At 57.6% G+C, this 14,558-nt stretch overlaps 2 protein-coding genes across 8 annotated transcripts in view; both read left to right on the forward strand.

The window, feature by feature from the left end:
• CTBP1 (C-terminal binding protein 1) overlaps nucleotides 1-14,558 on the forward strand; it is a 38,219-nt gene that overhangs the window by 17,681 nt on the left and 5,980 nt on the right. For 6 of the 7 annotated variants that reach the window (XM_009203426.2, XM_009203376.4, XM_003890913.4 and 3 more), the window contains exons 4-5: nucleotides 4,028-4,172; nucleotides 6,489-6,695. In XM_009203426.2, coding sequence (XP_009201690.1) covers nucleotides 4,028-4,172; nucleotides 6,489-6,695 — 352 coding nt within the window. Of the gene's footprint in view, nucleotides 1-279; nucleotides 433-4,027; nucleotides 4,173-6,488; nucleotides 6,696-14,558 lie in introns of all 7 variants that reach the window. The other variant, XM_021938188.2, reaches the window with a different exon arrangement.
• Nucleotides 439-4,021, forward strand: LOC116274229. The gene is made up of 2 exons (XM_031664801.1): nucleotides 439-2,772; nucleotides 3,570-4,021. Exon 1 carries the CDS (start codon nucleotides 1,327-1,329, stop codon nucleotides 2,377-2,379), a length of 1,053 nt encoding a protein of 350 aa, XP_031520661.1. The 5' UTR covers nucleotides 439-1,326; the 3' UTR covers nucleotides 2,380-2,772; nucleotides 3,570-4,021.

The following is a 14,558-nucleotide window of genomic DNA, read 5'->3' on the forward strand; positions in this document are numbered from 1 at the left end:
TAAATGTAGAAGTCTGTGTATTCAGAGACTCCTCCCAATCAGTAGGAAACAGAAAAATTCCAGCGGAAAATGGATGAGGGCAGTGGCGTTTGGGTATAGACAGAGCGATGTATGAGAACCGGGGTGCCCCTCCCGGGTTCTCATGGGTGCAGCAGTCACCGCCGGTAACCACTGGCCTGGCCTGCACCGAGCCCTGCACCAGCCATGTTGAGGGAGCCTGAGCCTGTCCCTTCATATGGAACAGAAACTGCCATACCAGTCTCGATGGTGCTTTGGCAGTTTCTCTGGAAATCTGAAACCTGCGGTCTTCGGCCCAGCCCCACCCTGGGCCTGCATGTGGCTGCGTGTCGTAGAGAAGCATCTGCCCTGATGGTGACCTGATGTGAGCAGCAGTTTCAGAGTAAGCCACACCTGTGCACGAGGTCTGGAAAGGTAAGTGCGATGTCACTGAGTCCTGAGCACAGGAGAAGCAGGTGGCAGAACTGCATGGCCGGAGTTGGGCCTGGCAGGCCCCTTCCTGACCCCCAAGAGCTGGCTGCCACCAGCAGCCTCCTGGTGTCCTGGGGTCTGTTTCTAGCCCGGTGGCAGCCGAGCTTCCTGGGCACCCGGCTTTCCCCAGGCCTGCTCTGAGCACTGGAGTTGAGGGCACTGAGCAGAGGGGGGCTGAGCCCCTGGCGGTGGAGGGGACACACCAGTGGGTACTGGCTGGGGGTGGCTTCTGGGAGGCTGCTGGGTCCTGATCTAAAGGAGCACAGCTGGCTGTACCCACCTCCTACAGACTTCCTCCGTGGGAGACCGAGGCAGTAGGCAGGGTGGAGCAGCCACGTGGCAGCCACGAGGGGGACAGGAAGGTAGACCCCGAGGCTGACGAGCCGCTGTGGCACTCTGGCCTGTGGACCTGTGGATGACGTGGCCGCCACGTGGTAAAGCTTACACGCTAGCGGCTCTGGCACTGCAGCTGAGCACAGGCCAACCTGGTACGTGGCTGCGGTCGGGGCATGGGGTCTCCGAGCCATGTTGAGATTCCTGTAGTGAGAACGCATTCACCTAATACGTTGTTAAAAATATATTCAGTAAGGAAAAGGGCAAGGTCCTGAAAAAAGTGCATTAAGAAACGTGCCCGGGCAAGTGAGTAAAGCCTCGTCAGGGGGCAGCTTGCACTTCCCAGCTCAGCTGGGTCTTCAGCCTCTGCAGCTGGTTGAGCCCAGAGCCCGAAGGAGGCCCTCGGCCGGTGCACGTTTCGTCTTCTCAGAACTTATCTCGATGAGATAAAAAAATGTTCATCGCAGAAGAGCCAACGCGGGAAGCAACCTTAAGGCCACACACATGAATATTCTTCATATTCACATGAATCGATCGCCGTCTGATCCGAATGTGCGGGAGGTGACGTGCCACAGTTCAGAATCGACTTTTCAAAGCCCATGGCCGATGCTCAGAGTGAAAGCAAGCTGTTGCCTGCGTACACACAATCCCGTGTGGTGCGGGTCTCTCCAGCCTGTCCATGCCGAGCCTCTGTGTACACACCGTGGGAGCAGCCCCTGCATGTCCAGCTGTCCAGGCTGGGCCCCCGGGCTCATGTCTGGCGCCAGGCCTGTCCCTTACCCCATGGCCCATCTCCCACTGCGCCTCTGCCCACCACTCGCACGCACTGCGCCTCCTGCCCACCACTCGCACTCACTGCGCCTCCTGCCCGCCACTCGCACGCACAGCGCCTCCTGCCCGCCACTCGCACGCACTGCGCCTCCTGCCCGCCACTCGCACGCACTGCGCCTCCTGCCCGCCACTCGCACGCACAGCGCCTCTGCCCGCCACTCGCACGCACAGCGCCTCTGCCCGCCACTCGCACGCACTGCGCCTCCTGCCCGCCACTCGCGTGCACAGCGCCTCCTGCCCGCCACTCGCGTGCACAGCGCCTCTGCCCACAGTGGTGCCGACGAAGCTTCACCTGCAGGTGACTCCCTCTTAGCTGCAGCGGTTCTGCCAAGCTGCCCAAGGCACCTCCTGGGGGTGTGGGCGCCCATCTCCAGTCCACACAGCGCAGGGGTCTTTCTGCTGCACCGCTCGCCGCTACCCACGGCCGTGCACCAGTCGCCCACTGCTGGCCTCTGCCCGTGCTGTCCTCCTCGTGGCCTCTCCCAGTCCACACTACATCTGGTCAGGTCTGGTGCACCAGGGGTCGCCCCGTCCACACTGTGTCTGGTGCACCAGGGGTCTGCACGTATGCAGCCTCAAAGCCTTCCCAGGGGGCCCGGGGCAGCCATCAGCCCTGTCTGTGAACTGATGAGTGCTACACCCATTCCTCTGCGATCTGGGCAGATGCCTCCCTGCCTCCTGCAGCCGAGCCGCTCCAACTTTCCCTTTGTCCTGGAGAACGCCTAGGCCCACCCGGGGCTCCCCTGCCCTGCTGCCCAGCCTCTGCCATGGCCCTGGTCTGTGTGGTCCCCCATGGTCCCATTTTCTAGGTCCCCTGCAGTGGGCAGGAGGGAAGGGAGGCTGTGCCAGCCTCAAAGGGAACCATCTGTTCTGGCCGAGCTGGAGGTCCGGGCACTGGAGGAGAAGGGGTTGCAGCTGGGTGGTGAGCGTCTTCCTGGGGGCTGCCCTCACCCCTCCCCCCCAACGTGTGCCTGCCCAACACCAGATGCTCTACCCAGGGCCCGGGCAGAGTCAGCTCCCACAGGACACCCTGCGGTCCAGCAACCCAGGCACTGCCGCCCAGGATCGGCAGGCTCCACGTACGGCGGGAAGGGAGGGAAAGACGCTGCCTAGGCCCCGGTGAGCTCTGTGCTGAGCCCGTGGTGTTGGTCGGTCAGGAGTACCTGAGGCCCCGCTGGCAGGGGGCGGGTGGGAGTCACGTCTTCACGGGAGGCTCAGTGGTGTCTCCCGGGACTCAGACGTGCCCATGTGGACGAGGCCTGCGCGTCCTGGTGTCCTGAGCCGTAGCTGTTTGCATAGAGCCCCTCTGCACCCACGGTGGGCGTTGTCACGCACGAGTGTGGGATGCGTGAGTGTGGGATGCACGAGTGTGGATGCACGTGTGTGGGTGGGTGTTTTCAGGTGTGGGTAGATGCACAGGTGGTGCACACACACACCCCCACCCTGTGCCCAGTGCCGCGCGTGGTTCTTCTGCCTAGGGCACTTCCTCCACCTATGTGCCTCTGCACCCCACGCTGCCCCGCCCTCCCTGGACTGGGGGTAACTGGGAGCCCTTGGTAGGGCGGGGTTGGCGGTGACCACAGCAACACCTGGTGCTGGCTGAGTGGAGGCGCCAGGGTTGGGCTGCTGTGCTGTGTGCTGGGTCTGCATTTGTCGGAATTCGTTCCGGTCTAGAATTTGTCATGGAAACTGAAATTACAAGCATGACTGTTATGAACATAGCTCAAACCCAAGCCTTGCTAGCCATGCTGTGCCCACTGTGGGCAGCATTTCTGGGCGGGTTCTCAGGCGACACGGGGGCAGTGTGTGCTCCTGTGGTGGTGTCCTTGTGGCTGGGTGGCCCCTGTCTGTCTCTGCCCACGTGCTTGTGTGCCCCAGGGACTTACCACTTTCTACCCGCACCCCTGGGCCTGCAGGTCTCAGGTGCCCAGGCCGCCCCCACCCAGCCGCACCTGCTCAGCATCCTTCCTGGGTGTGACTGCACCCCCTGTCCTGTGTCCTTGCCTGGTGCAACCCCATTTCTTCCACAAGGCTGGGCAGAGTCTCAGGGTGGGGCGCACACTCAAAAGGAAACATCTCAGCTGCCACACTGGGAAGCAGGTGACTCTGACCAGTGCCAGCCTGCAGCCTACACATGGCTGAGGACGCTGCGGTGGGAATTGCTGGGACTCGGGATGCCTGGGCAGGGGTTGAGGGGTAGCGCATGGTGGGGAGGTGTTCATGTGGCCTCCTCCAGTGTCCAGGCTGGTGCTTGGGGAACAGAGCCTGAGAGCCACAGACTAGTTTCCCAGCCAGGCTCAGCCCCACCCCCGAAGGCCAAGCTTGAGGCTCTGCAGGCGCCGGGCTCAGCCCGTGTGTTTTCTCCTCGCTGTAGGTCCTGAACGAGGCCGTGGGGGCCCTGATGTACCACACCATCACACTCACCAGGGAGGACCTGGAGAAGTTCAAAGCCCTCCGCATCATCGTCCGGATCGGCAGTGGTTTTGACAACATTGACATCAAGTCGGCCGGGGATTTAGGTAGGCCGGCTCCGAATTATCTCCTGTGCCCATGCATGCGAGCTCCGTCCCGTCTTGCTTCATCCATGGAGGCTTCACTGCCACACCAAGGACCCCGTTGCACATCGCCTGGTGTGGCTGGCTGTGGCGTGCAGTCCCATCTAGGGCCAGCGTGAGGCTGCAGCGGTTCTGTTCCTCACAGAGCCTCACCTCGGGGCACTTCCTCTCTTTTGGGCAGTAGGAAATCCAGCTGCGACTTCACACAGGTCTGCATGCATGTCTAGCTGGTGCCCCTTGCTTGGGTACCAGGGCCCTGGGGGTGAGGGGCAGGGGCGTCAGAGTGTGGCTGTAATAGGGCTCATAGGTCTCTGTCCCAAGACACAGCGGGAACAGCGGGGTGTGTCGCAACCCAGTACACATGCACTCAGCACGTGGAACACACACACAGAACACGCACATCTGCACCCGTGCACGTGCACTCAGCACAATGCACGTGCACTCAGCACACAGAACATGTACACTCAACACACAGAGCATGCACACACATCTGCACCCGTGCACGTGCACTAAGTACTCGGAATGTGCACACTCAGCACACAGAACATGCACATGCATCTGCATCCGTTCATGTACCCTCAGCACATGGAACACTCAGAGGACACGCACATCCGCACCCGTGCATGTGCACTTAGCACACGGAACACGCACACAGCACACAGAACACGCAGACGTGTCTGCACCTATGCTCATGTACTCAGCACATGGAACACTCACAGAACACGCACACGGAACGTGCCCACGTGTCTGCACCCACGCGCACTCATTAGAACAAACTCAGGGCGGTGCTTGGCCGTCCTGCGTGGAGCGCACTTTGTTTTCTGCCAGGCTCTGTCTGTTGTGGGTTGTTTTTGTTGGTTTTTTTTTTTTGAGACGGAGTCTTGCTCTGTTGCCCAGGCTGGAGTGCAGTGGCGCGATCTCAGCTCACTGCTGCTTCCGCCGGTGCCCATGGGCCAAAGCCATGTGCCAGCCCCCTCCTGCTTTTGTCTCTGTGATGGCATCCTGGGAAAGGCCGGCTGTGGTGTCAGGCGCAGGCCCGGCTGTGCGGTGTTGGGTGCAGTCCTGGCTGTGCGGTGTCGGGCGCAGGCCTAGTGCTTTCTGAGCGACCCCTGCTGTTTAACATCTCCGTTGCCTGTGGAGTTTCCCAGGCCCGGGCTCTGTTCTTCAGCCAGGGACAGTCTGGGGCGCCGCTGGGATCTGGCCCACGCTCTGACGCCCCACAGTCAGGAGGCCTTTCTTCCAATCTCGTGTGGTGCTTGGCTTGGCTCTCCCTCAGTCTCCCTTGTTTAACGTTTTTACGTCCAAGTGAGTTGTGTCTGGGGCGATGTGGGATCCCACCCTTGGCCTTGTGCAGCGCCTGCCCGCGCTGCCCCACGTCAGGCCCCCTGCCGACCCTCGGAACCCCTTGCAGAACCACCCGGTCCTGTCCAGCCTCCGGGCATATGAATGCAGCCCTGTCCTGGCCTCCTGCCCCTTCCTCCTCCCCAGAGAGACGGACGGCCAGTTGGACGGCCAGTCAGACGCAGGAGTGCAATCATCTGAATGGGGCGGGAAGTGCCGTGCAGGGGAGGCGCTGGCCAGGGACAGGCCAGGGATGAGGATAAATAGGCTTAGGGAGGGGCCCTGGCCGGGGAAGGGCCTGCCTCTGGGACAAGGCTGGGAGCGGGCAGTAGGGGTTACACTCGAGAGAAATGGGATGGATTTGCTTTCCAGGAATGGCTCCAGCTTCAGTGTTATTGACTGCGGGGTGTAGGGCATGGAGGGTGGAAGGGGCTGCGGGGGCCTGGCTTGGCCTGGGGGAGGCCTGAGGACATGTGCGGATGTCCATGTAGGGGTGTGCAGGTGGGGCCAGCACCCAGATTCTGACCTGGCCGCAGCCTCCCCGCAGGGTCCCCCTGGAGGAATCAGGGCAGCGAGGTGACGCGGGGAGACATGTGCTTGTCTCTGCCTGGGCTCCCAATGCTGAGTTGGGAGGGGTCAGGGCAGCGTCTCGCCCCGGCCCCACCACACACCGAGCAGTTGCCGAGCGTGTGCTGCCACGTGAACCTAAAGTGGAGGTGGGGCTCCAGCCACAGGGCACAGGCGCCAGGCCAGGTGCTCTGTTGCCCCCGAGCCTGGGAGATGTGCGTTCATTTCGTGGCCTCCCAGGGTGGCCTTGGGGACGTGGCCTTTGGCTTTTTCCTCGGGAAGCTTCAAACCTGCTCCAGCCACAGTAGCCCTGGTGTCCTCCCAGAGGCTGGGCCTGGCCTGGAGGTGACCGCCGTGTCCTTGTCCCCACAGGCATCGCCGTCTGCAACGTGCCTGCGGCGTCTGTGGAGGAGACGGCCGACTCGACGCTGTGCCACATCCTGAACCTGTACCGGCGGGCCACCTGGCTGCACCAGGCATTGCGGGAGGGCACCCGAGTCCAGAGCGTCGAGCAGATCCGCGAGGTGGCGTCCGGCGCCGCCAGGATCCGTGGGGAGACCTTGGGCATCATCGGACTCGGTGCGTCAGCCACAGCTCCGCGCCTGTGCCCCTCCCTGTGTCTGGCGCTGCTGCTCTTCAGCCGTGCCCAGAAGGAGAGGCCCAGGGCGGGGTGGGGCTGCGGGTATCGGTCCCAACCCAGGACAGGACTGAGTGCAGCCCAGGCGCCAGGGCCCAGGAATCCCAGGCTGTGTGCCCTACGTACGCGGACGTCACAGCACACATGTGGGCCTTACACGGGCACACACGGATGTCACAGCACACACAGCCTCACACAGACATCACAGCACACACATGGGTCTCAGACTGGCCTTCACAGATATCACAACACCACAGCACACGTGTGAGCCCCACACAGACAGCACGGCACACACTGACATCACACACGGACGTCACAGCACACATACAGGCCTGCACGGATGGCACATGTGCCACAGCACACGTGGCCTCACAGATGGCACAGTACACATGACCGCGTGGGCACACACAGACATGACACATGGACATCACAGCACACACATGGACCTCAAGGGCACACACATAATACATGGATGTCACAGCACATAGCCTCACACAGATATCACAATACACACGTGGGTCTCACACCGGCCTGCATGGATGTCATAGCACACACTGCCTGTACAGATACCACATAGAACACCACAGCACACATGGGCCTCACGCAGACATCACTGCACACACAGACATCATACACGGATGTCACAGCACACATGTGGGCCTCACACAGGCCTGCACTGATGTCCCACATGCCACAGCACACGTGTGGGCCTCAGACATCACACATGGACGTCACAACACACACATGGGCCTTACACAGGTACACACAGACAACACAGACGCCATAGCACCCACAGCCTCACACAGCACACACATGGGTCTCAGGCCTGCACAGACATCACATGTGGATGTCACAGCACACACGGGCCACACGGGGACATGCAGATGTCATGGCACACACGGATATCACACGGCACACATGGGCATCACACGGATATCACAGCATACACATGATACCACGTGGACACACACCGATGTCAGTCATGGGCACATAAGCAGAGAGACACGAGCATACATGTGGGCGCACACATCAACCACAGTCTAGCACGCGCTCACCCCTTGAGGCCTCTGGGGCTGGCCGCGTGGGTCCTGCTGGGGCTGGGGTTCGGGCAGCCGCGGGCTTCCTCCGCTGTCACCAGCAGCCGGCCCTGCGCCCGGGGAGTGGTTTGCCCCTCAGCAACCCCTTGCTCTTCATTTGCCCACTCGCTCTGCAGCCGCCTGTCCTGGGCCCAGCATCGTCCTGGGTCCAGCATGCAGCAGTGAGTAGGCCCCACACAGCCAGGCCCAGGTTGAGCTCAGAGCAGCAAGCGTGTGTGTGTGCGCATGTGTGTGTATGATCCTAGAGTGGAGCCATGTCTTGAGAGAGAGGAGCTGGGAGAGGCCAAGTGAGGTCACGAGGGAGCATCTGGGAGGGGCCCAGGTGTGAGGTGGGAGGTAGGAAGGTGCTCCCGTAGAGGGTTCTTAGAGAGGGTGGGTGGGGGGTGGTGTCCGTTTTCTGAAGACCCCCTGGACACCTTAGCCCAGGTGCCTGTCTCCCCAGATCGTGGGTTCCTAGGAGCTGCCTGCGCCATTCCCCAGGAGGCCCCGTGGGGATGCGAGGACCTTGCCGTGCCGGGGATTCCCCTTGACCGGCCGGCCCCCCGCTTCCCAAACATCCAGGCAGCCCACTCCTGCTGACTGCTGTCCTTGTCCCGGCAGCGTGTGGGGAATCAGATGTTTCGGGTGGTCTCGGTGAGGCAGACACACCTGGGTTAGTGGGAGAGGCTGGCTCATGGATGTGCATGGAACACGTGCTTGTTTCTTCCTGGACACATCTCTCACGGCCTTGCTGGTGCCCCCACCAGGACCCCAGGGCTGGCTGGAACCTGTGAGGATCCCGGAGCCCTGAGGTGCCCATTCCTCATACCTCTGCCCTTCTGAGGCCTGGGCGGCCCCTCCCGCCTCAGGGCCATGGCCTGTGTGTGGTTTGTTGAAGGAGGGAAGGAGGGAGAGTGGGTAGGTCGGGGCAGAGGTCAGAAGGGGCCGGGGACTCAGGGCTCTGTGGACCTTCAGCTCCATGGGCTGTCCACCGGCCTTGTGTAGGAGCAGTGCCTCAGCTGTCTCCAGAGCAAGCCCACAGGGCGGGAGGGGCCTCGTGTGCCTTGCCTGCAGGACGCCGCCTGTCCCGCAGCCACAGGTCTGACACCTCACCTGGGGTGTATGAGGGACTGGGATGTGGGGGGTTGTGGGCTGTGTCTGTGTGTGGCCAGGGATGTCTGTAGTTCCCCTGGTAAGAGCAGGTGGGTGTGTGGTCTCCAGAGTCCTGTAACCTGTCTCTCCTGGGGTTGGGGGCTGTGGTTCCAGCCCTGAAGGCCCCACCCTCCCCGTGGCCACTCTGAGGCCTGAGGGTGGCGCCTGCCCAGGCTGAGTGTGGAACTGGGCCCAGCCGGCCCCTCCCAGGGCCCCGTGCTGAGTGGGGATTGGAGCACCCAGGTCAGGATGCCCTCAGAGAGCAGGGCTGTGGCCACCCCCTTCCTTGAGGACCCCACCTGCCAAAGCCCCCACCCAGGCCTGGCCTGAGGAGTGCGGGTGGGTCCTGGCGTCCTGGGGAGTGCAGGGTGGACCTGGCAGGTTGTGGGGGTCTGCCATGGGCGTTCTCCCCTGCAGTGGCCCAGGTCGTCCTGTGGGCTCTCAGGCAGGCGTCCCTGGAGCGGCTGGGCTGCTTCCCTTGCTCTGGGCGCGGGCCTCCCTACCTGTGGTGAACTCTTGGTGACCCAGGCCAGGTCAGAGCTCCCTCAGCCTCGGGAGCTGAGGAGAGCAGTTCTGTCCTTAGGGGCACAAGTCCCCTGACGCTGCAGCCTCTACCTCGTGGACAGGGACCCCCTACCCCAGCCTGGCCACCCACCTGGCACCTGCGCCCCCCTGCCCCTCGCTCTTGTCCCTGAACCCCATCCCCACCCTCTGGAAGAGCCTCGTGCTCTGGGTGGGGCCCGTGCTGGGCACCAGCCACTCAGGCTCTCCCAGGGTGTGCCTGTCCCGATCTGCTCTCTGCTGGGCACACCCTGTGTCTGGGTTGTTCTTAGCGTGGAATCCACGCGTGTGGTGACTACAGGAAGGTGGAAGCCCTGGGCAGTCTGTGGTTCACGGTGTTGCTGCCACTCGGTGTGACGAGGCGGTGGCCGCCTCTGCTCTGCGAGGCTCTGGTGCTGTGACTTACATCTGCTTCTTGTTTTTTTCTTTCCTCCCTCCTTCCTTCCTTCCTTCTGAAAAATGCACTATCTTAGGTGCACACAGGAAAACATTGTACAAAGAACCCACCAGCACGTCAACAGAGCAGGCTTCTGCACACAGCTGCCTCGGGCCCCCTTCTCTCGCCGCGGCCCCGCAATGACCTGGGTCCCGCTTCCTAGAGCAGAGGGCCTTCCCCGGCTCTGCCGAGGTGGGATCGCGGGTACGCAGCCTTCTGTGTCGGCCTCGCATCCGTCGGGGTGATGCCTCCGGGTCTCATCTGTGTTTTCGCATGGCCCACAGTTTCTGATAACGTGAACACAGCACGATTCGCTTCTCCAGACTCTTGGTGATGCATTTTCTAAGCTTTTGGCCAATATCACAAACAAAACTTCTGTGAACACATTTCTGCCCGTCTTTTTTGTGCACATAGACGGCTCATGCCTCTTGGGTTTGTACCTAGGAGTGGAGTTTCTGAGTCCCAGAGCAGGACGTCGTTTCACGTGGAAGGAGTTGCTGTTCTTCAGGCAAGTGCACAACGTCACGCTCCGGCAGCCGCATATCCTTGCCAGCACTCCGTGTTGGAGTCTGTGTAATTCTAGCCCTTCCAGCAGGAATTTTGTGATATTTTTATTTTAACCTACAGCTTCCTGATAACTGAGGGAGTCGAGCACCTCTTTATACCCTGGCCACTGGGAGCATCTTCTTTTCCATGTTGGTTACGAAGCCCTCATGTAGTCTGCATCTGGTTCTTGTCAGATCGACATGCACTGTGGATATTTTTATAATTTCAGAATGCTTGTTTTTACATATTTACCAATATCTCAGGCCGTGGCTTGACTTTTCACTTTCTTGACATCTCTCTGACGAGAACACGTTTTCAGTTTTTATGAAGCCCAGCGTATCACCCGTTTTTTCGGTGAATACTTTTTGTGTCCTGAGGAATCTCTGTTTACCCCAGGGTCATCCAGGTTCTCTGTGTTTTCTTCTGGAAGCTTCTACCTCTTGGTCCAGGGTCTTCTGGGTTGCCACTGAGGCGTGGTATGAGGCTGGGGTCGCGGCCCGCCCTTTCCCGGGATGGCAGGTCCCTGCGGCACGATGCGCCGAGGCACCCTCCTTCCCGTTGGCGTGGCTCCTCTGCAGAAAGGCAGTTGGCCACACGTGAGTGGGTCTGTCTGGACTCCTCTGTTCTGTGGACCTGTTTTTCTTCCCTTTCTCCCGTGTTACGCTGTCTGCACGGCTGTGAGCCTTGAGATCTTCCACCGTGTTCTTCACAAGGGTCTTGGCTGTTTTAGGTCCTGCTGTGCATTTCCGTTTCCATTCTGGAATCAGTTCGTCAATTTTCATTTTGTTGAGTCCTTAAAATCAGTTTTGGGAACGCTGACTTCCTAATAATATTGAATCTTCAGGACACAAATACGATGTCTCCATTCATTTTCACTTTTCTTAACAGTGTTTCGTCGTTATCAGTAGAAGGTTTCCACGTAGTTCATTAAGTTTATCGTTAGGCATTTGGCATTTGTAATGCTGTTACAAATTTTGTTGTTGTTTCTTTGTTTTTTTGAGACGGTCTCATTCTGTCACCCAGGCTGGAGTACAGTGGCATGATTTCAGCACACTGCAATCTCTGCCTTTTTTTTTCTTTTTGAAACGGAGTCTTGCTCTGTTGCCTAGGCTGGAGTACAGTAGTGTGATTTCAGCTCACTGCAACCTCCACTTCCTGGGTTCAAACGATTCTCCTACCTCAGCCTCCTGAGTAGCTGGGATTACAGACACATGCCACTACACCTGGTTAATTTTTGTATTTTTAGTAGAGACGGGGTTTCGCCGTGTTGGCCAGGCTCAAACTCCTGACTTCAAGTGATCCACTCGCCTTGGCCTCCCAAAGTATTGGGATTACAGGCATGAGCCACTGTGCCCAGCCTCATTGTTTCTTGATGTTTGGTTATTAGTGGGTAGAAATACACTTGAGTTTTGTAAACCAACCTCATATCCCACAGCCTTCTAAATTCTCCATATTAGGCTGGGTGCAGTGGCTTGTGCCTGCTATTGTAGTGAGTTATGAGGCCAAGGCCGGAGGATCACCAGGAGTTAGAGACCAGCCTGGATGGCATAATGAGACCTGCCTCTGCCAAAAACAGATTCTCTTGAGTTTTCTCTTGCACACACTGCTGTGTCACCTGCAGATAAACACAGATTTACATTTTCCTTTCTGATCTCTGTGCCTTTTATTTCTTTAATTTCTTTATTTTTGCCTTTTTTGCATTAGCTACAATCGTCAGTAGCAGTGACTTGCAGGTATTACTGTCTTGATGTGGGAGAAAAAGTTTTTGATATTTCACCATTAAGTAGGACGTTTGCTTTCATCTTTTTGTGGTCTAATTAATTGGTCTGATGTTGAGGTAACCATCCCAGCTCTTTTGATCAGTGTTTATGTGGTATGTCTTTTTTCATCCTTTTAATTTCAGCTTATCTCTGTTCTTATATTTATCATTCAGATGAATGGTCTTGCTCTGTCACTCAGGCTAGAGTGTGGTGGTACAGTCATGACTCACTGCAGCCTTGAGCACTGGGGCTCAAGAGATCCTCTTGCCTTAGCCTCCGAAGTAGTTAGGACTATAGGTGTGTGCCACTGCAATTTTTAAAAATTTATTATTATTATTATTGTTATTATTATTATTTTGGTAGAGACAAGGTCTTGCTGTGTTGCCCAGGATGGTCTTAAACTCCTAGGCTCAAGTGGTCACCCTGCCTTGGCCTCCCAAAGTGCTGGGATTACCGGTGTGAGCCATGGCGCCTGGCTTCTGTGTGTGTGTTTAAAGTGTGTCTGTTATTAATAGTTTATAGTTGGTTCCTCTTTCTTTTTTCAGTCTGACAGTCTTTGCCTCTTGAGTGTTCCATTCATTTATTTTTAGTGTAATTGCTGCTCATTTGGATTTCAGTGTCGTCTGGCTACATGTTTTCTGTTCATCCTTGTTTTTCCTTTCTGGCCTTCTTGTATGTTAATCAAGTGTTAAATGATTCCTTGCATCTGTTGTTGCTTTTTAATCTATACCGACTGCTTAGTGATCGTGTTTAGTTTTACTTTAGAGATTAGGGTATGCCTTCGTAACTCACTGCCATCCGGCATAACTGTGAAGCCTCGTCGAGGGCGGTAAGAGGCCTGCGGTGGCTCCTCTCACCCTTGGGCTGCTGCCCTCGGGCCCATTTTCTACGTCTGTTGTGCGGAAAACCATACAAGAAGCTATTGGTCATGAGTCTTTCAACATCAGGCCGATTTTCCACGTCTGTTATGCAGTAAACCATACAAGAAGCTATCAGTCATGAGTGTTTCAAGGAATTTTTCAGTAATTTTTGTTTTTGAATATTGACCAACACATCCACCCTTTCTGCCTCCTTGTTTATCCCACCCCCAATTCTGGCTGTCGTCGGGCATCACGTTCCTGTAGCCTACAGACTCTGTTAGAAACATGGCTCACCAGTGAACGATTCCCTCCGCTTTTGTCTGAAAATGTGTTTTGCCTTTTTTTTTTTTTTTTTTTTGGTAGAAGATAGAGTCTCGCTCTGTCGCTCAGGCTGGAGTATGGTGGCGCGATCTCGGATCACTGCAATCTCCACCTCCTGGGTTCATGCCATTCTCCTGCCTCAGCCTCCCGAGTAGCTGGGATTACAGGCGCCCGCCACCTCGCCTGGCTGACTTTTTGTATTTTTAGTAGAGATAGGGTTTCACCATGGTGGCCAGGCTGGTCTCGAACTCCTGACCTCGTAATCCACCCACCTCGGCCTCCCAGAGTGCTGGGATTACAGGCGTGAGCCGCCACGGCCTGTTCTTTAAAAAAAGTTAATTATTTTCTCTCTGCTTCTGTTTGGATGCCATCTGCTGACTTTGAGCCCCAGCCTTCAAGCTCCCGATCCTTTTCTTGCTGTTAGCTTCGTCCAGGGAGTTCCATTTCAGAGGGATGTTTTCGTTCTGGAATTTCTATGTGGTTCTTTATAGAGTTGCCATTCGTCTTCCAGAATCCTCCATTTTTCTGCTGTTTATATCAACACTTGCTGTCATCTCTGAGCATGTTTATAGTAGTTATTTAGGAGCTTTTGCTGGCTGATTCCAGCCTTGGTCATCTGCAGGTCTGTCCTCTTCTAGTGTTTTATTCTAATTAGAAGCCACATCTTCCTACCTCTTCACCTGCATCATCATAATTTCTTATCATAAGCCAGACATCGTATGGAAAAGAATGGCAGAGACGAAAGTGAAGAATCATCTCACCCCAGCAGCCACTGCTGTCCTGTGTCAGGTGTGGCCGGCGCTGGCCTGCGCCTCTAGCTGGTTTTCGCCACCGGCAGCCGGACTCCCTGGGGCTTTCTGTTGAGCAGAGTGGGAAACAGCGTCTTTTCTGCTTTCTGCGCTGTGGGAGGTGCCTTTCTCTGTGTCTGCCTATCTGCCTTCCTTCCTCCCTCTCCTGCCCGTTCGGTGGGATCCCTGGCAGGGGGTGCTGACAGACGGGGGCTGTTCCTGCATCTGGGGAGCCGCCCGGGTACTCCAGCCGTGACTGACCTCGGAACTGCTGCTCCCACCTCGGCCTGCCGAGCCCTCCTCCC

Source organism: Papio anubis, chromosome 3, assembly GCF_008728515.1.
Source record: "Papio anubis isolate 15944 chromosome 3, Panubis1.0, whole genome shotgun sequence".
NCBI lineage: Eukaryota > Metazoa > Chordata > Mammalia > Primates > Cercopithecidae > Papio > Papio anubis.